Raw genomic sequence first — 26,981 nt, 5'->3', positions numbered from 1 at the left:
TGTTTGCCATTTTACAAGGGAGGGAAACCTTAAATATTTAAACAGGAAAAATATCTACATTTTGAAATTTTTCGTTTAAATGAATAGTTGAAAAAAATACACATAAGGTCCACTTAATTTTTTTTTAATAAAAGCAAAGAGATTTATAACATTTCTAATGTTTACACAGAATGCCAAGCAAGTGTCTTTAAGTTCAGCTGGCTGTAGAAACCAAAACCACGTTGATCTTGAGATTCTGTAAGCCTGGTTTCCCTTTAGGGGTATATTTTGTGCCAGGCCCTAAGGAAGAAAGGTAAAAGATGGGTTCTTGCCATTGAGGGTCTTCTGACCTGGTGAGGAGAAGGATCTACAAATGGATAATCACCATATAAACAGTTTTTTCAATGGCACAGAGACGGACAACATGGTCCAGGAATGCACATGAAGGAGGCTGAGCATACCTAGTCCAGGGACTTTGGGTAAAGTTTCTTTAAGGATGTGGATGGAGAGAAAGGGCTCTTGGGCTGAGAGCCTTGAACCTTTCCCCAGGGATTTTGCCTGGGGTCTGTGTGCACCCGACCTGCTAGGCAGCCCTTCAGAGGGCTCCACTGTTGATTTAGGGGAGTGAATGGTGCTTCCTTCCTTCTCCTTCTTAGTTAACGGAATGTCATTCTGTGATACCGCAGTGTTTGAATCCTTGTCACTGTCACTCTCCACCCTTTGCTCTCTCCAGTAAACTGAAGGTGCTGGAGGATCTGGAAACATCATGTCCCTCAGAGTAGGATGAAAGGAGCATTGTCTTATTGGAACCTATCTCATGGACACTTTCTTGAAAAAATAATCTTCATAAGAATACACTGGATTTCAAAGGCTGTTTCCTCATCTCTCTCTTTCAGTGCCCGAAGTGACGAAACCAAGTTTAAGCCAACCAGCGGCCGCCAGCCCAATTGGCAGCTCTCCATCGCCACCAGTCAATGGTGGCAACAATGCCAAAAGGGTGGCAGTGCCGAACGGACAACCGCCAAGCGCCGCCCGCTACATGCCTCGGGAGGTGCCGCCGCGATTCCGTTGCCAGCAGGACCACAAAGTGTTACTAAAACGTGGGCAGCCCCCTCCACCGTCCTGCATGCTCCTCGGGGGCGGGGCAGGGCCTCCTCCCTCCACGGCGCCCGGAGCAAACCCCAACAACGCACAAGTGGCAGGAGCGCTGCTGCAGAGCGAGGGTGGGACCGCACCAGGTAAGTGAGCCTCGGTCAGGCGAACGGGGGCAAGGGGGCCCGGGGCGGCTGCAGGGAGCCAGTGCGTCACTCTGTGTTGCCTGTCTAAAGTCCACAAGAAGCGTGGATTATACAGACTTAGTTAGTGTTAGACACTGAGTCGTGTCCGACTCTTTGCGACCCCCTGGACTGTAACCTGTCAGGCTCCTCTGTCCGTGGGATTCTCTAGGCAAGAACGCTGGAGTGGGTGACTATTCTTGTAGACTCTTGGGGTTATTCAGAAGATGGAGTAGGAGCCCAGTGTAAGATGTGTACCAGCATTTCTCTCCTGAAATTGGATTTCAGGGTCTGGCGAGTGTGCTCTTGGCCCGCTGCTCTTTGTCCACATTCTTCGGCTCCTTTTTTCCCTTCTTAGACGAGAGCGTTACAATTCAAGCCCCCATAGCCCCAGGTGCCTCTTCAGGTGTGAACTGGGGCAACTAGAAGTGAGACTAGTGCAGAGGCTGGTTCTGAATCTCAAGACGTGCATGTTTATGTTCCTCGAGCTCTGGGAACAGAGAGAGAATGGTCTCTTAGATTATAATGGAGAACTTAGGGGGAATTCCACATAATGCCATCCTTTTACTAGATTTTTAAGATCAATGTTTCTTTATAGAGAGCCCTAGATTTTGAGCTCTGTTAAAAACTGTATGTAGGTATAAGGAATCTTTACCTGAAGGGCTCTGCTGAAAGTTTTGAGAGTTTTTAATAGATGAATACTTAACAGCCAACAGCTAAGAACTTCCAAATATCATCCCCCATTTTTTAAAAAATTGTCAAAAGATTTCCACTTATTCTTACAAATGTTTTTTGAGACTACATTAAAATTCAGAGCTTGAAGACCATCAAGCATTGGCAAGGACAATGAATTGGTGGTTGTTAATGGTAGCATGCTTTATTCTAGTTCTAATTTGAACATACAATTGCCTAGAGAATTTTTTTTACCATCTTATGTGCAAAGTAAAGATGGAGAGAAAGCTGGCAGTGACATAGGCCTTCATACAGAGACAAGCCCTGTTCATGAGGCTTCCTTTGGTAGCCGTCAGGACAGGCCCAGCCCAGACAGAGAAAGGCCTCCTGGCCCTTCCTTCCTGGCCCCTCGTCACCAGCTGCAAAGGGAAGTGTGAGGGGGTGTTTGTGTCGGGCATTTCAGCAGCTGAGTCTCTCCAGGCCTGGACGTAGACGTGGGTCCAGCATGAGTCACTCTCCTGTTTACATTCTTAAAATCAAGGAGGCCCCTGATCTCAAGAGTTTGAGATTCTCCGCTTCCTTACTTTTATATGGCGCTATGTATTTTTTTTTTTTTTTGAACTTCATATTGATTTAAAGCTGTTTGGGTAAAAAGAACTGAAATAAGTTTAGAGGAGATTATCGGTCTTAAAAACAGGTCATTCCCCCTCCCTTCCGCACCAATCAAATATGCTCTGAGCCAGACTCTTTTTATCAAGTTCCTTGGGCATACAAACTGATTCATGCTTGTCTGCCCCGGCATCTAGCTGGGTGGGCATTCATCATTCAGCAGCTGCTTACTGAGCAGCAGTGCCCTGGCTGCCACATGGAATTCAAACGTTAGCAAGATAGGTCTCTGCCTGGAGGGTAGGTGAATGCAATACACGGAGCAAAACAGCTCTAGAGAGAGAGGCTGTTTTCAGGTGGCGAGCTCAAAAAAACTTCATAGAAGTGGCACTTGAACTAGGCCCAGAAAGATGGATAGATTTCAGTGTGTGAATTCCCAAGGAAAAAACAATAGATGCCCATGGGGAATGGAGCTGGGGTGAGAAGGTGCAGTTTGTAGAGTGTGGGCATCGTCAGAGAAAGCAGGGAAAATGGAAAAGTAAGTGGGTCCCAGGTTGTGGAACATCTTGGTGAGACCTCAGGCCCAAGAGTTTAGCTTTATTCTTACACACTACGAAACTCTCCAGTGCTTTCCATAGAGCAGTGATATAATCAAAGGTGTGCTTTACTAATACTAGGGGTGTTTAGAGTGGGTTGTAGCTGTAAAGCAAGGATAGGCTATTAACTGCATTGTCTCAAGATACGGGAAGCCCCTTCTCTGTCCCTGGAAGTAGCACGAGGGTAGCTTTGAGAGGTCCTAGGGGTTAGAGTTAGCAAATACACCAGCCAGGCAAGACAGAAGCGACGACTCAGACAGGCATGACACAGTTAAGTAAGGCAGGCAGTGGGCAGAGAACTAGTTTGTGGGGAAGTGACGAGCTCACTTTTGGGGCAGTTTGAGCTCGAGGTGTTGAGATGATGCGCGTGCCACTGTGATTAATGACACCATCTCTTTCTCAGAGTCAACCCTTGGAGGTGCTGCTGCTTCAAATTATGCAAATTCCACTTGGGGCCCGGGAGCCTCCTCCAACAGCGGCGCCTCCTCCAACCCCCTTCACATCTGGGACAAGGTGATTGTAGACGGGTCTGACATGGAAGAGTGGCCTTGCATTGCCAGCAAAGACACTGAGTCTTCTTCCGAAAACACCACCGATAACAACAGTGCCTCGAACCCTGGCTCTGAGAAGAGCACTCTGCCAGGAAGCACCACTAGTAACAAAGGAAAAGGGAGCCAGTGCCAGTCTGCAAGTTCCGGGAACGAATGTAATCTTGGGGTCTGGAAATCTGACCCTAAGGCTAAATCTGTTCAATCTTCCAACTCTACTACGGAGAGCAACAATGGACTAGGAAACTGGAGGAATGTGAGTGGTCAGGAGAGAATTGGACCTGGCTCTGGCTTCAGCAACTTTAACCCAAATAGCAACCCATCTGCCTGGCCAGCGCTGGTCCAAGAAGGAAATTCTAGGAAAGGGGCATTGGAAACGGAGACTAGTAATTCCAATGCACAGGTTAGCACAGTAGGTCAGGCATCCAGGGAACAGCAGTCAAAGATGGAAAATGCGGGTGTTAATTTTGTTGTCTCTGGCAGAGAGCAGGCTCAAATTCATAACACTGATGGACCAAAAAATGGAAACACTAACTCCTTGAACTCAAGTTCACCAAACCCCATGGAGAATAAGGGAATGCCCTTTGGGATGGGCTTGGGGAACGCCTCCAGGAGCACTGATGCCCCTTCACAAAGCACTGGAGATCGAAAGACTGGGAGTGTTGGATCTTGGGGTGCAGCTAGGGGGCCTTCTGGAACTGACACAGCCTCTGGACAAAGCAATTCTGGAAACAATGGGAACAATGGAAAGGAGAGAGAGGAGTCCTGGAAAGGAGCTCCTGTTCAGAAATCAACTGGGTCAAAAAGTGACTCTTGGGACAACAATAACAGGTCTACGGGTGGGTCCTGGAACTTTGGCCCTCAGGACTCTAATGACAACAAATGGGGTGAAGGGAACAAAATGACATCCGGGGTCTCTCAGGGAGAATGGAAACAGCCGACTGGGTCTGACGAGTTGAAAATTGGAGAATGGAGTGGTCCAAACCAACCAAATTCTAGCACTGGAGCATGGGACAATCAGAAGGGCCACCCCCTCCCTGAAAACCAAGGCAATGCCCAGGCTCCCTGTTGGGGAAGATCTTCCAGCTCCACGGGAAGTGAAGTTGGAGGTCAAAGCACTGGAAGCAACCACAAAGCAGGAAGTAGTGACAGTCACAATTCTGGCCGTCGGTCGTACCGGCCCACACATCCTGATTGTCAGGCTGTCTTGCAGACTCTTTTGAGCCGAACTGATTTGGACCCCAGGGTGCTCTCAAACACTGGCTGGGGCCAAACTCAAATTAAGCAGGACACAGTGTGGGACGTTGAAGAGGTGCCAAGGCCCGAGGGGAAATCTGACAAAGGAACTGAGGGGTGGGAGAGCGCTGCCACACAGACCAAGAGCTCAGGGGGCTGGGGAGACGCACCCAGCCAAAGCAATCAAATGAAGTCTGGATGGGGAGAGCTCTCAGCCTCTACAGAGTGGAAAGACCCCAAGAACACAGGAGGCTGGAATGACTATAAGAACAACAACTCTTCCAACTGGGGAGGAGGACGACCGGACGAGAAGACATCTTCCTCTTGGAATGAGAACTCCAGCAAGGATCAGGGGTGGGGAGGTGGACGCCAGCCCAACCAAGGATGGACTTCTGGAAAGAATGGTTGGGGAGAGGAGGTGGATCAGGCGAAAACCAGCAATTGGGAAAATGCTGCAAGTAAACCTGTGTCCGGGTGGGGCGAAGGTGGGCAGAGTGAAATCGGGACTTGGGGGAGTGGTGGGAACGCAAGCCTGGCTTCCAAAGGCGGGTGGGAAGACTGCAAAAGGTCTCCGGCATGGACGGAGACAGGCAGACAGCCCAGTTCCTGGAACAAACAGCACCAACAGCAGCAGCCGCCACAGCAGCTACCACCACCACAACCTGAAGCCTCTGGCTCCTGGGGAGGCCCAGCCCCACCACCGCCAGGCAACGGACGACCTTCCAATTCCAACTGGAGCAGCGGGCCGCAGCCAGTAACCCCCAAGGATGAGGAACCCAGCGGTTGGGAAGAGCCATCCCCGCAGTCGATCAGTCGGAAGATGGACATTGACGATGGCACTTCCGCGTGGGGAGACCCCAACAGTTATAACTACAAGAATGTGAATCTGTGGGATAAGAATTCCCAAGGGGGCCCAGCACCTCGAGAAGCAAACCTGCCTACCCCGATGACCGGCAAATCAGCATCAGGTAGGCGATGGCTTTTTCTTACAGGTTTTGTTGAAGAAAAGCAATCCTAAACCAAGGCATTTTTATTAAGAGGTATTTATTGAACTTAGCTTCATTCTGAGACTCTTTCCTGCTTTAACTGTAGGCTGTTGTCAACAAAAGTTCTCTTTACATCAAACGTTGGTGATGACAGATGCTGGTGGTACATGGTAATGCTCTTTCTTGGCAGAAGGGAAAGGTGGCTTCCCTGGGTTAGTCTCCCCCCTATTTTATTTTTTATTTTTTTGGTAATTGTATCGGTCTGCAGAATCGAAAACATTTAGATTTTGCCAAACAAACTCTGCTCTAGATTTAAAAATAAAGAATTAAAATAGGAGCAGAAATAGACCTAATTTCCGTTCCTGTTCTGCCTGTGGACACATCCTCTGTGCTGCTCTTTCCCCAGCAATGGGAAGCCGTCTGTGTCTGTTCTTGCAGAGGCCATCAGAAAACAGAGCCAAGCTGCGATCTGGAAAGTTTCCATCACTTTCCAGATGATTTTTAACAGTTAACCTCTGGAAGTGGCAAACTTCGTTATGTGGAGATTGTTGTTGTTGTTCAATCACTTGTGTCTGACTCTTTGCGACCCCATGGACCTCAGCACGCCAGGCTTCCCTGTCTTTCACTCTCTCCCAAAGTTTGCTCAGATTCATGTCCATGAGTCAGTGATGCTATCCAGCCATTTCATCCTCTGTCACCACCTTCTCCTTTTGCCCTCAGTCTTTCCCGGCATCAGGGTCTTTTCCAGTGAGTCAGCTCTTCACATCAGGTGGCCAAAGTATTCCATCACTTTCCAGATGATTTTTAACAGTTAACCTTTGGAAGTGGAACACTTCGTCATGTGGAGATTATCTCATGATAATCAGTTGTTCAGAATTAAACTTTCTTCCCTCCTTCTTTGGATAAGAAACATCTGCTGCTGCTGGTCGCTTCAGTCGTGTCCGACTCTGTGCAACCCCATAGACGGCAGCCCACCAGGATCCCCCGTCCCTGGGATTCTCCAGGCAAGAACACTGGATTGGGTTGCCATTTCCGTCTCCAATGCATGAAAGTGAAAAGTGAAAGTGAAGTTGCTCAGTCGTGTCCGACTCAGCAACTCCATGAACTGCAGCCTACCAGGCTCCTCCATCCATGGGATTTTCCAGGCAAGAGTACTGGAGTGGGGTGCCATTGCCTTCTCCGTAAGAAATATCATGCCTAGTAACTTAAAAGTAGTGTTGATAAAAACTTATAAAGGGAGGCGATTTTAAACAATTTTTAAAAATGTAGTGCCTGGTGATGGTTCTTAGTTTGGCATTGGCAACTTGAATGCCCTCATGTAAATCAGCAAATTAAAGGGATGCACCTTGCAGCCATGAAATTAAAAGACGCTTACTCCTTGGAAGGAAAGTTATGACCAACCTAGATTGCATATTCAAAAGCAGAGACATTACTTTGCCAACAAAGGTCCGTCTAGTCAAAGCTATGGTTTTTCCAGTGGTCATGTATGGATGTGAGAGTTGGACTGTAAAGAAAGCTGAGTGCCGAAGAATTGATGCTTTTGAACTGTGGTGTTGGAAAAGACTCTTGAGAGTCCCTTGGAGTGCAAGGAGGTCCAACCAGTTCATCCTAAAGGAGATCAATCCTGGGTGTTCTTTGGAAGGACTGATGCTGAAGCTGAAACTCCAATACTTTGGCCACCTGATGCGAAGAGCTGACTCATTAGAAAAGACTCTAATGCTGGGAGGGATTGGGGGCAGGAGGAGAAGGGGACGACAGAGGATGAGATAGCTGAATGGCATCACCGACTCGATGGACATGAGTTTGCGTAGACTCCATGAGTTGGTGATGGACAGGGAGGCCTGGCGTGCTGCGATTCATGGGGTCACAAAGAGTCAGACATGACTGAGCGACTGAACTGAACCCTTAATTTGTTTGCATTATTTGAGTTAAAATTAATCATAATACTTAATTTTCCACTCTCCAAAGTAAGTCTAATGTTCAGTGAATCCAGTTATGAAATGATTACTTTCAGCTAGTTCTGGATTTTTAATATATATTGAAACGAAAACAAAAGGAAATGAAAATGAACATTTGCTCATTAATTCCCTATCTAGAACATGTAAAAAAATTTCTTCATATAGTAAAAACCTTCAAACTATATAGAAAAGCAAAAGGTAATAAATAAAAGAATCTTAACCTTTAGGGTCTCTCCTTGCAGGTTTTAGAACTTTGTGTGCCAATCAGAAATTTTGTTCATGCCTATAGCAAAATAGGTATATTTTGGTACAATAGGGGAAATTGTACTATATACACTGTTCTTCACCATGCTTTTGTCATTATTCTTCAAAACTTTTCATGTTAACGCATTTCTGTCTTTTCATTGCTTCGTTCGTATATAGTATTCACTTGATGGGCAATTCACGATTGGTCTGACTGGTCCCTGTTTCATAGATATTTAGGTTGCTTCCAAATATTTTCTGACAGTGATGCCATGAGCATTGTTGTACATGTAATTTCATCTACTTTTGCAAGTACATGTATGGTATGATATCCTGGCGGTGGAATTACTAGACCAGAAGTTAGAGTGCCAGGTGTCCTCCATGTAGGTGGTGTCCACATTTCTATTTCCACCCATAGAATTCAGGAGGTCCTGTTCCTCCTCCCTTCACCCCCGCTGGATACTGCAGCATTCATAAATCATTCTTTGAGATGCATCTCCTTTCTTTACAGTCTGGAGCAAAAGCACACCATCTGCTCCAGATAATGGTACTTCAGCTTGGGGTGAGCCAAACGAAAGCAGTCCTGGGTGGGGCGAGATGGATGACACGGGAGCGTCGACAACAGGCTGGGGGACTGCACCCTCCAATGCTCCAAATGCCATGAAACCTAGTAAGTACACGGCACTCTTTTTGAGGGAGTCTCTTAATTTGGAGAGTCACACATTTGGGGGAGGGCTGTTGTTACATTATCAGTTCAACGAGGTTCAGGACCTTGCATCTTTAGTAAATGGTTAGCAGCAAATGATGGAGACGTGGCTTGGCATATGTAAAAATGCTTACAGTGAACTTAAAGTCATAAGTTAGTATTATTGATTTCATTTTTAAAAAATATTTACTCTCTCAGCTATGGTGGGTCTTAGTTGCGGCACGAATGCTCTTCCTTGTGGCACGTGGAATCTTAGTTCCCCAGCCAGGGATCAAACCAGAGCCCCCCTGTTTTGGGAACATGGAGTCTTAGCCACTGGACCACCAGGGAAATCCCTCCTTTTAACTTAAGTTTAATGTCTGGCCAGAACTGAAATTTTGATGTGCCTTTTCTCCCATAGTAAGTTAAACTTTGCTCACTATATCTATTTTGCATTTCTACTCTCATGTTGGTATAAGTTAAAAAAAATAATAATTCCTGGCATTTAACATGGAACAAGGTCTCTGCTGCCCAGTGACTTCATCCTTCTGCTCCTTTCTTTCCCCTTTGTCTCTCTTCTCATAGTCCCACCCACACAGGGACATTTAAGGTTTCTTGAACCCAAAAAAGATTTCTTCATTTCAATTTTTTAAACAAAGCACGTCACACTTATTCATAATCACTGACAATCTAAGCTATACTTGATCCAGCTGGCAATGTGTACTCACAGTAATTTGCAAAACTTCGTAAATGGATGCTGCAGGACGTCCCATTGGATGATCCTCAGTTGAAAAATTTAATTTCAAGTGCCTGTTTTCACTTTTTTGTAGTTTTCTTAAGAACTATTCCAACGTCTCTTTTCTACCATATTGCAGAGTTACAGGATTGTCTTTTGATTAAAAAAAGTGGTCAGACTGAATTCTCTGAATTGGAACAAGAATAAATTCCATTGTCAAGTTTATTTTATGATGTTTATGATTCTGACCATACCACAGAATGGAGTATCATCTTAGCTCTCTGTATTCTGGAAACTCACTCTTGTGCCTGTGTAATTTGACTGCATTTTGAAAATGACAAATCTCCTTCACTTCATAGAAACAGCTTGATAAAGAATTTGATCTTGTCTTGAATTTCATTGTAAAATTGGTTCTGTCATCATGGGAAATACCATTCTGTAGACTTGGAACAGACCCAGAATGCTGTTGAACGGCATAAACCAGACCCTTGGCACAAGGAGGCACGTTAGCAATACTTCGAAGATTTTTATGTGTCTTTCCCAACTTCGGGATCATCTTTCTTCCATCACAGAAATCACTTTTCTCCAGATTAAAAAAGGCTTCTACTCACTGGGATCATCTGTATCTATAGCTAAAGCTGTAGTTACCTTTCCCCCTCCTCTGGTAATTTGAACGTGTAATAGTCAGGGGAAGGGGCTAGATGGTCACAGCCTACTAATCAGTGCTCATGGTAATTTAACCTGTGATCTTGTCTAGACTATAGATGTCGTAAATCTGGTGTGGACTCCATGACTTCAGTATTGGAGCTCTCTATATTTTTAATCTGTCTACAAGAAATTGTTTGTTAAAAGTGCAGCTCCTTTCTCTCGAAGAAGGGTTACATGGATGTCTTTCTTCTTTAAAAGGGTCAATATGTCACTTATGTTGGGTCTTTAATTCCTGTTGCTTGTCAGAGGATGTATAAAGCCTGTGCTTACATAATAGTGGGTAACCTCCTGTGCTGGAGAAATGGTCCTTATTATCCAGAAGCGGGGAGAACAGCCCCCAGGCCCTGCCTCTTGCTGCTCAGTCACAGAGCCCCTGCAAAGGGGGGTGCTTAGTGAACCCCATAGAGGGTTCATCCCAAGGTTCACTTGGATGTTGCTGGGAGATGATGCCACCGTCTGAGGAAATTGACTTCCTAGCTGTCTGCCTACTTGATTGGTGCCTGGATGGCATCATAGGCCTGGTCCCAGAGCCTGGCAGCAGAAAGGCCTGGTAAAGCCACTTTTCTGGCTCTAGACTCTTCGTGTGAAGCCATCTGAATCAAGTAACTCCCTCCATGCATGTCTTGTCATTTTGTTAATTGAAGGTGTGGATGGAGCTTCTGGGCTTCTCAGATTCTGGCAAAGAATCTGCCTGTAGTGTGGGAGACATAGGTTCAATCCCTGCGTTGGGAAGATCCCCTGGAGAAGGGAATGGCTACCCACTCCAGTAATCTTGCCTGGAGAATCCCATGGAGAGTGGAGCCCAGCCTATTACAGTCCATGGGGTTGCACACGGACTGAGCGACTAACGCTTTCATACCTTTTCATGGAGCTCCTAGGTGGGATAGTTTATTTCCTTTCTTCTATCATTACCAGAAAGTGTATCCATACAAAATTTTCAGAAGGAGATTAAGGATTTATCCCAATCTCCAAATTCAAGATCTTTGTTTAAGGGAAAATGTTGGTGGAATTGACTGTGGAGCCTGATGATGACCTAGTTCCTTGAACAGTTGAGCACTGGTTTCCCTGTCTTTGTTCTCCCTTCCATATTCTGTCTCCTACATTTCCTCCTCCTGTCTTTTATTTTATTTATTTATTGACTATTTATTTAGCTGGACCAGGTCTTAGTTACAGAATGTGAACTCTTATTTGTGGCATGTGGGATTTAATTCCCCAATCAGGGATCAAACCCAAGCCCCCTCCATTGGAAGCATGGAGTCTAGCCACTGAACCACCAAGGAAGTCCCTCCTCTGCCCGTCTTTAAAAGCCATTGCTTATACATTGTCTTTGCCTAGGATCTTTTTAGTATCCAGTACATTTCAAGTCTGTAAATCTAGTAACTTTCAAATTTTCATGGCTATTTCTGAATTTCTCTTCTTTCACTGTAATTTTGATATTCAAAATCTAATACAGTTTTCTTTTTTCTGTCCATCTTTCATGTCCTTTTCTTTACCCCAAATAAGGTTGACAGTTGTTTTTTATCCTGCCTCATATTTGTAAAATCCGTTACAAAGTACACCATGTATTTCCTTTCAGGAGGGTAAAACTAAGAAGTGCAGTACAACATTCTCATTAAGAGTAACAGATTTCTCTTAATTTAAGTGTGAAATTTCTTGTAAGTAGTGATAGGTTCTTTTCAGTTGGGGGATTTCTGTCAACACTCTGTAAGGGGAAAAATCATTGAACTGGAAGCCAGGAAATCTTGATTTGTGGTTTATGAACTTACTGTGTATGTTTGACCCTTTTGGAGTTTCCATTCTGCTCTCTAAAGTTGGGAGAATATTTGCCTCGCCATACAGACAGATACTGGATACAATTACAAATACACTAAAATGCTGCATTTATAAGGAATGATCGTTGTGGGTTTTGTTATATATAGCCATTGCATACAGTTGGCTCTTTCTTTTCTTAAAGATTCCAAATCTATGCAAGATGGCTGGGGGGAGAATGACGGGCCAGTGGCAGGAACTCGCCATCCCAGCTGGGAAGAGGAGGATGATGGAGGAGTCTGGAACACTGCCGGCTCTCAGGGAAGCGCTTCCTCCCACAACTCAGCAAGCTGGGGACAAGGAGGAAAGAAACAAATGAAGGTAGGCCACGTTAGAGGTGCCTGAACTTGTGTATTCATTATTAGAAGGCAGAACAAAGAGTGTTTTAGTGGAAGAAGCCACGGTGCTGAAGACCTTGCCGTCTTCAGTGATGGAGAAAATACTTCAGAACACGTAACTGCTTCCTCTTTACCCCTCATCTTCCCTACCTTGACGTCTCTAACTACAAAATCCTCGCTGTGGATAAAATGGAATTTTCAAAGAAACAATATTTTTCTTCTTACTTCATTTTCCAAACTTTAAGGACACCCTTTATAAATGTTTTACGCTTTTGTGTTCTAAAGCCTGATCAGTCCTTAGAGTAGGTCTCCCTGAATATGTAGAAGGGAAACCATGGTAATACAGTTCCTCCAACAACAATCAACATGACTCATTTTTGTCTGATTTGGGAAATTCCAAGGCCCAAAATCCTTTCTTAACAAAATGAGGTGCCAGTGCATAACCCTGCATTAGCAGCTAGGTGATTTATCTCCATCCAGTTGTGTCCTACACTTTTTATTTTCTGGATTGTAGAGCAACTTAGTTTCTCTTTTGATTTTCATAGTTTAATGACTGGTTTTCAATCTAGAACCTGAATGACTCTCAGTAGAAGCCCTCTTTTTTCATTCCAGCTTCTCATTCTACAAATACATTAAGGGGAAAAAAGTTGGGCAGCCACATATGTTATTTCAGCACGGGAGCCTTGCTGCTGTAAGAAACACTTCTTAACTAAAACTCCTGGTTTTCAGGTACTGGACGCCATTTTAGAAGGTCCTCAGTTGACCAAGGGCTGTACCTTCATCCCCTTCACTTACGGGATTTTGTTCTGAATACAATTACTTTCTTTTATAGCCTGAGAATGCAGGTTGTTTGTTAGAAACATTTTGTTTAAGCAGTCATTTACAGTTTTCCCCCATAAACGACTTTCATTTTCTTACTTCAGTCACAAAAGAAATTATTCCGTGAACTTTCTAACATTTTTAGTACATTTGCATTGTCTAGTCTACTGTGGCTTTCTTTTTATTATTTACAAATTAATAATGAGACCAGATCCTAGGAAGACTGCTGAGGAAGCAACCAAGTGAAAGGTACTAGCCCCCTCAGGGAACTGCCAAGATTCAGTGAGTTTAACTGGGAATTAATTGTCTCTGTTCCACGACTGATGATTCTGACGTTTCTTATTGTGTGTGTGTGTGCATGGGCACGTGCGTATATTCCAGTATAGCTGACGTAAAATCGACTGTCTTAACCAATTATAAGTGCACAGTTCAGCATTGAGAGCATTCACATGCTGGTGCTGTCATCGCTGACATCTGTCCACAAAGCCCTTCTCATCTTGCAGCTGAAACTTTGTACCCATTGAACAGTAACTACCACTCCTCCCTCCAGGGAGGGCTTTTTTGACCTTTAAACCTGTAGAGGTACCTTAACACTTTCAAAAATAAAATTGACATGAGCAGTAGCATCAGAACACACAGAGAATTTTTACCTGGAGAATGCACACGTGCACAAAGCCCCATCATCTCCAGCCCCTACCAGGTTCCCATCATAGTTCCACTCACCTTCTCCATAGAAATAAAACTGGAGCTGATGTTCAACAGAGAAATTAGTTTGTCCCCTGAAGAAACAAACAAAAACCCACCCCTGCCTGCCTTTGCAGTAAACTTGGTGATGGTGTCTTCTGCTGACTTCTTTCCACTTTCCACAGAGCCCCGTGGCCTTAACACTCTGAAACAAGCAGATGAAAGTGCTGCGTAGATGAGCTCTTCCTCGTATCCACACAAAGAGTAATGACCAGTTTAAATAGGCTCCTTTCCAAATAACATGCACTGGCATCAAACTTTTTCTTGACTCCTAATAGAAACCAGCTTGGGTTACAAGGAGAAACTGAGAAGGAAAGGACTAGCTTGCAGGCGTTATATTTTACAAAATCTGATGTTGATCCTTTATAGGGTGAAAGCCCTAGCTGACCATTTATTTTTCTAGTTACTTCTAACTCAGTGCAGTGAATAATAGAACAAGAATGAAAACATTGATGTAACTAAGGCCTGTTACTTTTTTATACTAACAGATCTATCAAAATAACTATAGTTAAAGAGAAATAGTTATGGTTAAAAAAGGTAAACTCTTGGTTTTACATTTTTAGTCAGTACTTTTGCAACTCAGGAAGTTGAAATCAATTATTTGATTCTGAGGTTACATATTTCATTTCTGTAGTGCTCACTCAAAGGAGGAAACAGTGATTCATGGATGAATCCTCTTGCCAAACAGTTTTCAAATATGGGATTGCTGGTAAGTTTTATTTTTTCATAGGTGTACTATATCCCAGCTTTTACATTTAGTACAAATTTAAGACCACTGCCATATATAGGACAAAATTACAGATTTAGAAACTGGTTATGCAACATTCCTGATCTGGATGAGGCAATGTTTCTTCTCTGTTCCTTTTTTCTTAATGAAGTACTCCAGTATTTAAAGGTTACAGCTTTTAAATGTGTAGCCTTTGTATTCTTTCCTTAGAAGGTTAGGGAAGAAAGAGCCAAGGACTTAAAATGTGTATAACTTTTGCTGACTACTGTACCAGCTTTAATATTATATTAAAAAAAAAAAAAACTAGCCATAGCAGAATGACTGGGGAAACTATTTGTGATTAATTATATAGACAATTTTTGTAGAGCTGCTAGTTTTTTGGTCTTTGGGGAGCAATATGGGTCACCATGTCCCTGGTTGCCAAAAGACAGATGACTTGGCTGCACATTGCAAGATTTGATGACTTGACAAGTCACGAGAAGAAGTTGTCATCATTTGGCTGCCACTCATGAAATTTGATCCCGAGCCGGCTGGAACTTGAGGACAGGGGTGTATTTCTCCAAGCAGCTGTTTAGCTATCACTCTGTCCATAGATTTACTGAAGCTAATCTGATGTGAAAACTGAATTTAGGAATTAGAGGCACTGCTGCTGCTGCTGCTGCTACTAAGTCACGTCAGTCGTGTCCGACTCCGTGTGACCCCATAGACGGCAGCCCACCAGGCTCCGCTGTCCCTGGGATTCTCCAGGCAAGAACACTGGAGTGGGTGGCCATTTCCTTCCACAGTGCGTGAAAGTGAAAAGTGAAAGTGAAGTCGCTCAGTCTTGGCTGAGTCTTAGAGACCCCATGGACTGCAGCCCACCAGGCTCCTCTGTCCATGGGATTTTCTAGGCAAGAGTACTGGAGTGGGGTGCCATTGCCTTCTCCATAGAGGCACTAGCAGCAGTGAAAATTACTCATGAAAAGTGTTACTGTCTTCGTTCCAGTTGAAGATTCATTTCCAAGGACCTGGTATAGTCCTAGATGTAAAGTAAGAGTAAGCTGTGGTTCGTGCATGAATAATGTTGTTTCTTCTCTGATTTAAGTGTTTAATTCCAGACTTTAATCTTCCCTCACTGTTTTTTTTTTTTTTTTTCCAGAGTCAAACTGAAGATAACCCAAGTAGCAAAATGGATTTGTCTGTAGGTGTGTATCCCTCCACTAAACAAGTGAAATATGTTGTTATTTGTGATCCTTTGTTGGGATCCCTGCTCACTTTGAGTTGGGATGGGTGCAGTTCCTAGACTCATATTCCAACTTGCTCTACGGAAGGTACCGTGCTCGACACTAGGTAGGGATTGAAAACTAATGACGACAAGAACCAAGGAGTGTAAATGAGCGGTGTGTGCCAGGTGTGAACAGTTGAAAAGCCACTGGTTCACCGTGGAGAGCATGTGTACCACATAAAGGAGTCGGCCTTTGCTCGGCTCTTGGCACTTGTTGGCATGGACGAGTGTGTGCTCAGCTTTGCCAGATCCTCCATGTTCTCAAGAGAGGCCAGAAATTCTTCTATGGTTTTAGTTTTAAATATTGAGAACTAATCCAGATTTAAAAATAAAAAACAAAATGTTGTGGCCAAACACAAGCTGTCTGTGACCCTGCCAGAGTCATTCTCAGGTGGCCAGGCCTGTCTGCACAGAGATGTCATCAGTTCAGTCAGTTCAGCTCAGTCATGTCCGACTCTTTGCGACCCCATGGACTGCAGCATGCCAGGCTTCCCTGTTCATCACCAACTCCCAGAGTTTACTCAAACTCAGGTCCATCAAGTCAGTGATGCCATCCAACCATCTCATTCTCTGTCATCCCCTTCTCCTCCTACCTTCAGTCTTTCCCATCATCAGAGTCTTTTCCATTGAGTCAGTTCTTCACATCAAGTGGCCAAAGTATTGGAGTTTCCGCTTCAGCATCAGTCCTTCCAATGAATATTCAGGACTGATTTCCTTTAGGATGGATTGGTTGGATCTCCTTGCAGTCCAAGGGACTCTCCAAGAGTCTTCTCCAACACCACAATTCAAAAGCATCAGTTTTTTGGCACTCAGCTTTCTTTATAGTCCAACTCTCACATCCATACGTGACTACTGAAAAAACCATAGCTTTGACTAGACGGAACTTTGCTGACAAAGTAATGTCTCTGCTTTTTAATATACTATCTAGGTTGGTCATAACTTTTCTTCCAAGGAGCCAGAGTCTTTTAATTTCATGGCTGCAATCACCATCAGCACTGATTCTGGAGCCCCAAAATAGAAAGTCTGCACTATTTCCATTGTTTCCCCATCTATTTGCCGTGAAGTGATGGGACCTGACACCATGATGTTAGTTTTCTGAACGTTGAGTTTTAAACCAACTTTTTCACTCTCCTCTTTCACTTTCATCAAGAGGCTCTTCAGTTCTTTTTTGCTTTCTTCCATAAAGGTGGTGTCATCTTCATATCTGAGGTTGTTGATATTTCTCTCAGCAATCTTGATTCCAGCTTGTGCTTCATCTAGCCCAGCATTTCTCATGATGTACTCTGCATATAAGTTAAATAAGCAGGGTGACACTATACAGCCATGACATAATCCTTTCCCGATTTGGAACCAGTCTGTTCCATGTCCAGTTCTAACTGGTAACTTCTTGACCTGCATACAGATTTCTCAGGAGGCAGGTCAGGTCGTCTGGTATTCCCATCTCTTTAAGAATGTTCCACAGTCTGTTGTGATCCACACAGTCAGAGGCTTTGGTGTAGTCAGTAAAGCAGAAGTAGATGTTTTTCTGGAACTCTCTTGCTTTTTCAGTGATCCAACGGATGTTGGCAATTCTGCCTTTTCTAAATCCAGCTTGAACATCTGGAAGTTCACGGTTCATGTATTGTTGAAGCCTGGCTTGAAGAAATTTGAGCATTACTTTGCTAGCATGTGAAAATGAAAGTTACTCAATTGTATCCGACTCTTTGCAACCCTGTGGACTGTACCGTCCATGGAATTCTCCAGGCTAAAATACTGGAGTGGGTAGCCTTTCCCTTCACCAGGGGATCTTCTCAACCCAGGGATTGGACCCAGGTGTCCCACATTGCAGGCAGTTTTTTTTTACCAGCTGAGCCACAAGGGAAGCCCTTGCTAGCGTGTGAGATGAGTGCAATTGTGCCGTAGTTTGAACATTCTTTGACATTGCCTTTCTTTGGGATTAGAATGAAAACGGACCTTTTCCAGTCCTGTGGTCACTGATGAGTTTTCCAAATTTGCTGGCATATTGAGTCATGTTAGGGACCAACTGCCCTTTGCAGGTAGAGCAGGTGCAGCATCAGCCCTTCAGCTGGGGGCTCTTCACAGTGATGCTGTTGCTCACCTGGAGGAACTTAAGAAAGAATCAAATCTGGAAGAAGAACAAACAGTCCTGGGAGATAAAAGAAACAGCCTGTGATCTGTGATACTCTTAAATAGAAGAATAACTTAAAAATGAGTTTCATGACATTGTACAACAGTGAATTCATAGACATATGAAAGAAAGGGGAATAGTCATTGCATCTGGGAGATGGCATTGTACCAGTAACCATCGCCCGTGTTCAACCCAAGAGTTATAAATTTTAGGGCAACAACCATGCCTCTTTGCTGTTTGTAGTCCTAATAATTACATTTCACAACTGGAACTATTTGTCTTGCAGATGCTAAAAAAGCAGCAAGATGCACATCTTCTCACTGAGGACATTTGAATATAAAAGCAAGATATAGTCATCAAACATGTCAATAACTAGTTTAAGTATCTTTTTAGTTAGATTTTGACTAGATTAGCCCTAAGACTCTTTCAGTCTTCCACAGAAAACCAGCTTCAGCTGATATATGTTGAGGGTTTTAGAGAGATTGTTTTGTTTTGTTTTTAAAGCATCCGTGTATGCTTCCATGGGCTTCCCTGGTGGCTCAGAGGGTAAAGCAACTGCCTACAATGTGGGACACCTGGGTTCGATCCCTGGGTCGGGAAGATCCCCTGGAGAAGGAAATGGCAATCCACTCCAGTACTCTTGCCTAAAAAATCCCTTGGATGGAGAAGCCTGGCAGGCTACAATCCATGGGGTAGCAAAGAGTTGGACACGACTGAGCAACTTCACTTTATGTTTCAGGGAGGACCACAGCAGCCTGAACAGTGAGAACTCTTCTGGTCTATACCTGCACGCCACAGAGGGTGTTGGGACAGGTCACTCTTGGTCATGAGGGAGACATTGAGGGTTAACATTTTCATTCTTTCTGTGTTACTTTTCAGGGAGCCTTCCAGATAAAAAATTTGATGTGGACAAGCGAGCAATGAATCTCGGGGATTTTAATGATATCATGAGGAAGGATCGATCTGGGTTCCGTCCACCTAATTCCAAAGACATGGGAACCACAGATAGTGGGCCTTATTTTGAGAAGGTGAGTTGACTCCTTGGTTTAAGATAATAATTCATGAGAACCACTTTGGTTCCCATTTGTCTTTTGATAGTTCATTCCAGAAGGAAGCATAGAATTACTGAATCAAATGGGAAAAAAAACTCAAGCATCACCTGCATTTGAACAGTGACATGAAAACAGTTGATGTTGATGGGTGATTAGGCAGCAGCTAGAACCACCTGTCTTTAGAATGCGAGCATTGTGAACAAGGTCTAAGTTTTGGGGAATTTATGAAGTTTGAGGGGGGTGTGGTCTGACTATAGTGGGGGAAATGCACGCTGAGAACATACAGAAGAAATTCTAGAGACAGAGTTATCTTGAATTCTTTTTTCTGCTACTGTTTAATTAAAAATTAAATTTTGAATCTTGTGCAGAAACTCTATGTCTCCTAAGGCCTTGCCTTTTAGCTTTGTCAAAATGACCCAAAACTTTCTCCGTTGCTATTCCAAAAAAAAACTCTGTTGTCTTCTTTCTCCATTTCCTTAATGACCTGTTTTTAGTTATGATGATATCCTGTTCAAATTCTCAACTACCTGCTTTAAACAAGTCATTTTTACCTATCTGTTGGGATTTTTAACATTTCTAATGGAGGAGGTTGTTACTTGTTTTAGAATACCAACTTGCAATATTCCTGGTCTTCAGAAGGCAGTTAAAACCAAAATTTGTAGATTTGCCATGTTTTTGACACCACTGATGCTGGTCCAGACAGCAAACATATTCACAAGAAGATGACTTTGGCTTCTGTTTCAGCAGCCACATAGTTAGAGTCATCAATATTAGATCCCTGAAACTAAAGTGTCTGGTAATTTTTATCATAGTGCAATGGACAGAATGTGTTACTAACTTAGAGGATACGAATCTATAGCAGAGAGGATGACAGATGGTGTCTGTTGGGCAAAGTATGATGGTGATGATCAGATCCAAATTCTATCCTCGTTTACTGCTAATACACTCTAACTTTTTTTGTTCCTGGTGTCTCTCTTTTCCCTTCCTGCATTCTGTTGCTTCACTAACCAACACTCATTGCGATTGGCTAACTGCTACTACTTTTCAGCTGACTTTGCCTTTCTCCAATCAAGATGGGTGCCTTGGGGATGAGGCTCCCTGCTCTCCTTTCTCCCCTTCTCCCAGCTACAAGCTGTCTCCCTCTGGTTCCACACTACCCAACGTCAGCCTTGGAGCAATCGGCACAGGGCTCAACCCCCAAAACTTCGCTGCTAGACAAGTAAGGAGGCCTCTCAAATTTATAACTGCTTGGCTGTGGCCTCGCCTTGGCCCTGGTCTGCAGTTTATTGCATCATTTGTCTGTCTTGGGAAATTTGTTGATTACTGAATGCACAGAATGATATTAAGTCTAGGCTTTTTATTTAGCTCTTTCAGCCCATAGAACCCATCTCTCTTCATGGTTCTCAACATGGATTTTATTTTAAATCTGTTTCTTTTGTCTTCCCATTTTTGGTCATAAGTTTATGCTTCATAAGTTAGTGAGTTGCTGGCTTAGGAAAATGTTAAAGAGGCTGTACAGGTACCTTCTATCTAATTTAGTGACATATTTGCCATTTTGAACATTAGATTGAATGGCAAGTACTACCTTTGATGTCTTTTCAATCTAATGTAATTGCTAATTAAAAAATAGCACCAAAACTAATAAGACTAAATATTTGAGGGTTATGGCAGCTTAGAAATCCAGTGTCTTCAGGTATAAAATTGCTCAGGCAAAGGTAATTTATATCTCACATAATGAAGCTTTAAGAAGCCCACATGCTGCCCAGCATTTGATTCAGGCTAGAGTAGCACCTTTCCTAGAGATGGATCTGCCAGTCCTCCAAGGAAGGGCTGTGCGGTAGAAACAGGCCTGTTGGGGCCGGCGTAGTAATGCCTCTTTGCTTTTGCAGGCTTCAGCGGATGCAGCCAGCCTCTCTCTGTCACCTTGCAGTAGCTCTGTTGTAGTTTTTGTGGAGAAAACCAGAAATCTGGGGACAATTCTTTTGCGACAGTGGCTCCAGCAGTGTTTTCCTGGCCTTATTTCCATGACTACTTACTTGCCCTTCTGGCCTTCACCTCTGGATATCATGGAAAGACATTTAATTATCAGTTGTAGCCATTCTATTTTCCCATGATGACTTTCATATATAGATGAAAAGTTGGTATAAAACACTTCTTACTCCATAGTCCTCAGACTGCATGTAGATCTTTCATACGCTGATTGCTGCCTTAGCACATTTTAAAAAATGGATCATATTATGTCCATGTGTTCAAATTGGTTAACTCTTGAGTTGGGAGTTACAGGTAATTTTTTGTTTTCTTCCTTTATATTTCACTCTTTTTCTTAACATTTCCACAGAGGACGTGGTGGCTCTGTATTGCATATCTAAACAGAGGGGAACAGTTGCATCAGTTTTGGTGGGGAGGAGGGCTCTTTGAGTTGAGTTATAGAAAATATAACATAGTCTTCACACTCTTGGTGAATGGTGATAATAAATACACTCCCAGGACCACCTGATTATCAGATACTTTTAGTATATAAACTTTAATGTAAGTGACCAAACTCGCTGTGCACTGGACTCTTAAAAAAAGTCGTTCCTCTTCAGTTTTTTATCTGTGGATTGCTACAAAGTCCATTGTAAACCAAGTTGACATATACATGTTCTATCCAAATAAGGTTATGTTTTTTTATACTGTTTTCATGAAGAGTTAATATACTGCATAATTTGAAATTTAAGAGTTTTGCTCAAATCACAGAAGATTTCAATCAGCTTAATAACCTTGTTTTTAATTTATATACCTTTCTAAGTTAAACACTGTAGTTGGGGCAAATATCACCAATAATTATTAGGTTCAGGTCATCATAAAAGTCTCACACACAGCAGTGAAATTTTAGAAATATATATATATATATATATATATATAAAGCTTTTGATGCCAGTTTTCCTAATCTCAAAATATAGTTTTAAAAAAGATTGAATTTGTATGATTACCATTCTGTACATTACTGTGCAGAATAGCTACTGCTGAGCCAAGAAGATAACCAACTTATGATGCCAAGGTTCCATATTAAAAAATGGTCCCCGTGCTTCACTTTGTGCAGAAACATGGGCCTCATGTTGCCAGACTTTGTTTCTTTTCAAGAGGTACTGGAAATAAATTCATTAAAAAGAGAGAGAAGGTGGGAGTTTCCTGGTTGCCTAGTGGTTAGAATTCCGGGCTTTCACGATCGAGGCCCAGGTTCAATCCCTGGTTAGGGAACTGAGATCACACAAGCCGTGTGGCACCCCTCCCCCCAAAAAGGAAGTTTAACAGTTAATAATGAATAAAAATGATCTAAAAAGGGTTTTGTTTTTAAAAAGAGAGAGAAGGTATTTTTTTGTATAAACTTATGTTGACTCACCTTCATTATTATCCATCAGAGTGCTTGGTGTGGTTTATGAGACACTTGATCATGAAAACCTAAAACCTTTGGTGGGAGTAGAATGGGCTCTTTCTACTAGGAATAGGAAAGTAGGAATTGATTTTACAAAAACTAAAAAATTTTTTTTAACTAATACCTCTTACCAGAAAGAGAGGTTGAGATTTCAAATGACCCCTACAAAGCAGGTTGGGAGCCTTACAAAACATAGGTCTAGGGTTTAGCTGTCAGAAACCCCACCACCCAAAGACCCTCCCCTCCATGAATAATTGACATCTATTAACTGGGTCATTATTTGATAGTAAAGTGTAAGAATTATCTTAGCAGAATAGTCTTAGCAAAATAAGTGTTTCCTGTTTTCATTATAGGAGCTAAGCTCCTGACTACTAGGGTCTCAGAAAAGTTAGAGCTGAGCCATTTCACCTCAGAGTGACAAATTTGATTAGTAAGACAGGAGAGGTGCAGGTATTGAAGTGTCTAGAACTAAAGGTCTTTTCATGTTTAAACAGTCCTTTGGGAGATTAAATATTCATGGTGAATCTTCAAATTTCTTTTATGAGATATACATAGATTTTAATTGCCATTTCTACTTTATGTTCACAGTCATTTTTATTTTCAATGCTTTTAAGTTCATTAATTTCCCTGAAGCAATCCCTTAATCTGTTTTGAATCATTAAGCCATCAAAATATCTTTAGTGCTCTAGAACTTACTGATGCCATTATAAAATTCTTCCGTAAAATTACCTAAACCCCACAATTCCAGGGATAAGAATGGCGGTGGCAACCCCAGCCCAGAGCCTGCAGCCTGGGTATAAGCAGCGGTGTAGCCGTCTTCACCAGTGGTGTTCAGTGGGACGTTCGTTTTCAAGTGTGTAAAATTGGTGGGTCGTGGATGTTTGCAAATGATGCGCTCATCCTACAGACCAGGGCTTGATTGAGTTTCTGGGAATACAAAGAGGGAAATTTGAAGCTGGTGGTGGAAAGACAGGGTGGAAGATAACTGTAATATGATCTGATGGTGGAGCCTGTCAAAGAGATTTCAAGTGTTTTGAAAACATAGAGGTAGGCTCAATGAACTTGAATGTAAAATGAGGGAAAAGGTCAGGGGGAAGGTATCCTTAATGAGGATGACCTCTGAGCTGGCACTTGCAGAGGCCGAGTGAAGATGGTGTAGAAAACTACATCATACGGGGCAACACAGCGTCAAGTCTTATTGAATATGATTTCAAGGGTCATTGTATATAGCCCCGCTTTCTATAGCTCTCTGATTGGAACAGTCTTAGAAGTGCCTCAGCAAGTTGATCCTCCAGAAATCAGGGACCTAAGCTTGTTTTTTTGTTTTTGTTTTTTACGGGGTTAAAACATTTTTTTATATAGCCCTTCTTGTTTTCTTTAATGTTAGCTTTCAGAGATCAGGAAACTAAATATACTTCTGTCCCATTATTTCAATAGCCACATAATAGTCCATCTAATGAATGGCTGTTATTTTTGACTAGACTGATAGTTATACATTTGAATGAGAAGTTACAGGTGAGTAATGCTTTGTGTGTCCCTGGAATGATTTTTCACTTTTCCCCTTTCTTCCTCGTTTATCTCACTCTTGGATTGATTTACATTTCCTCCTTTAGCAAAGAAGGGACCAAGGAGACCCAAGATAGGGAAGGGTGTTCAGATTGGGAGTAGGGTCCTCAGGGAGCCAGGCTCACAGTTGAGTGGCACTGATTTTGTGATCAAATCAGCCAATTTAGAGAAGTTATATCATGATTTTACAGCTGATATTATTCACAGTCCTGCATTTTTTACTCAAGTGCCTTTCAAAATGGGTCTCAGATTATATAGTTTGAGAATAAATTCTGTAAACCCAATCTTAAAGAAGTAGTTGTATAAATGTTACACTGCCTTTACCTTTCAATAACAACAAATTAGTGCTTTTTCTAACATTTGACGAAGTTTAACCCTTTTGGTTTGTATCAGACTGCAGGGTGATGATGATATGCCCATGATTGAATTTGAGTACTTATTCCAAGGTCAGGAACTTTTTTCAGTTACAATGTTCTGTGATTCCATGGAACACAGGATGCTTCTTCTGAGGGATAGGAAACCTGAACTGTTTCTTACATGCATTTCCTCGTGTTAACAAAGGCCTCACTGTCACTCTTCTGTTCACAGGGTGGCAATCATGGTTTGTTTGGAAATAGCACAGCACAATCGAGAGGCGTGCACACCCCCGTGCAGCCACTGAACTCTTCTCCTAATCTCCGGGCGCAAGTGCCTCCCCAGTTCATTTCCCCCCAGGTAAGTAACTTCATGGATCCGCAATTCAGAAGTAAAGTCCGATGGTTACCAGTTGTCAGCTGACTGGTTTTGTGGGCATAAAAAGAATAACAGTTACCTGTCTAAAGTGAAAAATCCAGATGCCAAGGATCAAGATTTTTAAAACAGGATGGCATATCTTGTTTTTTGTCGTCGTTTTATCATGCATACAAAGTAGATGTTTTTGCATGAAAAACATTACAATTATAATGCCTTTTAGATCACCTGTATGTTTTTCCAATACTATATTGATTTTTTTAATTGTATATAATTAAAACTACTCTATAAATTCTGATGCGTCAATACTCAAAAGTTGGTTGCCCTCAAGGATTCAGGGAAGCTCCAGGTTCTGGGTTATTCTTAAAATTTTTGAGGAGATACATACTAAAATACTGACTGGGTGCTCTTGGGGGGTTTAGAACTGGTGAGGTGGCAGAAACTCATTCACAGAGCAACTTTGCATAGGACAGAGTCCTTTGGGTACCATGGGAACCCTTTAGGGCCCTCCATTAGCAAGAGATGGTCATTGAGTTGTTTGGGGGTTTATAGATGAGAGAATTATGCCAGTCTACCACATACTGCCCCTCATACCCTTTGTGAGAAAAATAAAAGCTGAGAAGCTGGAGTAAGGATTTAGTGTGTGAATCAAGATTTAGAGCTTTGGGTCTGTCCCCTCGTATAAAAGGGGTTAAGGTACTTATTAGATCCAGCCAACACATTGTGAAGGATAAGGTTCTGTTTGGGGTATTTTTTTTTTTGATACATCTTTTGAGAAAGAAGTTAAAAATATTTATTTGGAACCATAATTTGTAGATTTCAGATGTTGCTTGTAATATTGAGTCTCTGTCCATCTTAGTAGAGAAGGAATGTTGACTGTGCCCCCTGTTCCTGTCTGGGAGTCCACTTAGGTCCCTCTTCTTCCCCTTCCCTGTCTCTGAGTTCCATCCATCCTTCAAGTCCCCGGTAGACAGAGCTGTTTTTGAGTTTGCCAGCACTTTACAGCAGCAGCATCTTGACTCTTAGAGCACTTGCCAGCGTGCCTGGGTGTCAGGCCAGCAGTCGTCCATGGTGATCCAATGTCAGTTGCCTGTTGGCAGTGCTGAGATGAAGCAGAGGCCATCTGTACCATGGCAGCCTCCTGGAGTTGGTGGCAATGGTGGCAGAATAGTTGGCAGATGATGTGCTAATGTTGTATGGAAATGCTTAACAGGGTCGGGGAGCTGGGTGGGGCCTCATGCTGGTAGTGGCGTTGAAGCATGAGTCAGTTCCCTGGGCGCGGCTGGAGAAAAGGTGCCTTCCAGGAGACAGGAGTAGTCTATGTAGGGGTAGTAACATCTGAAAGAACACGGCCGGTGTGGGGAAGCACGGTTATTAGTTTGAGCTTGTGTAAGCAGAGGTGTGCTGCCTAGAGGGGAACAGAAAGGAGCTTGTCAGAAAGTTTGGGACTACATTTGGAAGTTTTGTTTGCCTTGCTAAGGAGTTTGGACTTTGTCCTTTGGTCACCATGGTTGGTAACCATTATCTTGGCTGCTGTTTAAAAATACAGTTTCTGGATCTTCCTCCATCTACTGAGACACTGTGTCTTGGGACCTCATTACCCCCAGGTGATTTTTACCTGCTCACTAGAGTTCGGCTGCTTCTGCCAAAGACAATAAAGTATTAGGCAGGATAGCACGGTGGTACAGAAGACGTGTGAAGGACAGAATCACTAAAGCAGAGGAGCTCAGTCACGAAGCTAGTACAGGAACCCAGGCACAACTGTGGCTGTGGGGAGCCAAACCTTCTTGTGAAGGTCACCGGTGATCTCTGTGTTGTGGATTCCGGTGGTCTGTTCCCCAGGCTTTTTACTCATGATCAGCATTTCACCCAGTTGATCACGTCCTCCTTTTTGAGACTGTTCATTTGGCTTTCAGACACCCTCTGTATTAGTTCTCCATCTGCCTTTTCTTCTCTGTCTGCTTTACAAGTTCTTCCCCACTTCCCCCATGTTTAAACATCAGAGTACCCCAATCTCAATATTTGAACCTCTTCTCACCACCTACAGCTACTGCTAGGTGATCTCACCCAGTGGAATGATTTTAGAATACTGACGGTTCCAAAATTGTGACTTCAGCCTAGTTCTCTCTTCGCAACTCCACAGACTTCTGGCATCTTCACTAG

The 26,981-nt window shown here is 43.0% G+C and overlaps 1 protein-coding gene across 19 annotated transcripts in view; it reads left to right on the top strand.

Moving 5' to 3' along the window:
- The window catches only part of TNRC6B (trinucleotide repeat containing adaptor 6B), a 260,774-nt gene that overhangs the window by 193,859 nt on the left and 39,934 nt on the right, over positions 1-26,981 (top strand). For 18 of the 19 annotated variants that reach the window (XM_055566764.1, XM_055566736.1, XM_055566702.1 and 15 more), the window contains 8 exons: positions 876-1,217; positions 3,531-5,879; positions 8,610-8,768; positions 12,182-12,357; positions 14,572-14,646; positions 15,803-15,848; positions 18,936-19,084; positions 24,678-24,803. In XM_055566764.1, coding sequence (XP_055422739.1) covers positions 876-1,217; positions 3,531-5,879; positions 8,610-8,768; positions 12,182-12,357; positions 14,572-14,646; positions 15,803-15,848; positions 18,936-19,084; positions 24,678-24,803 — 3,422 coding nt within the window. The remainder of the gene's footprint in view (positions 1-875; positions 1,218-3,530; positions 5,880-8,609; positions 8,769-12,181; positions 12,358-14,571; positions 14,647-15,802; positions 15,849-18,935; positions 19,085-24,677; positions 24,804-26,981) is intronic. The other variant, XM_055566796.1, reaches the window with a different exon arrangement.

This window comes from Bubalus kerabau, chromosome 1 (genome assembly GCF_029407905.1).
Source record: "Bubalus kerabau isolate K-KA32 ecotype Philippines breed swamp buffalo chromosome 1, PCC_UOA_SB_1v2, whole genome shotgun sequence".
NCBI classification, from domain to species: Eukaryota; Metazoa; Chordata; class Mammalia; order Artiodactyla; family Bovidae; genus Bubalus; species Bubalus kerabau.
This window is presented reverse-complemented; position numbering and strand designations above follow the sequence as displayed.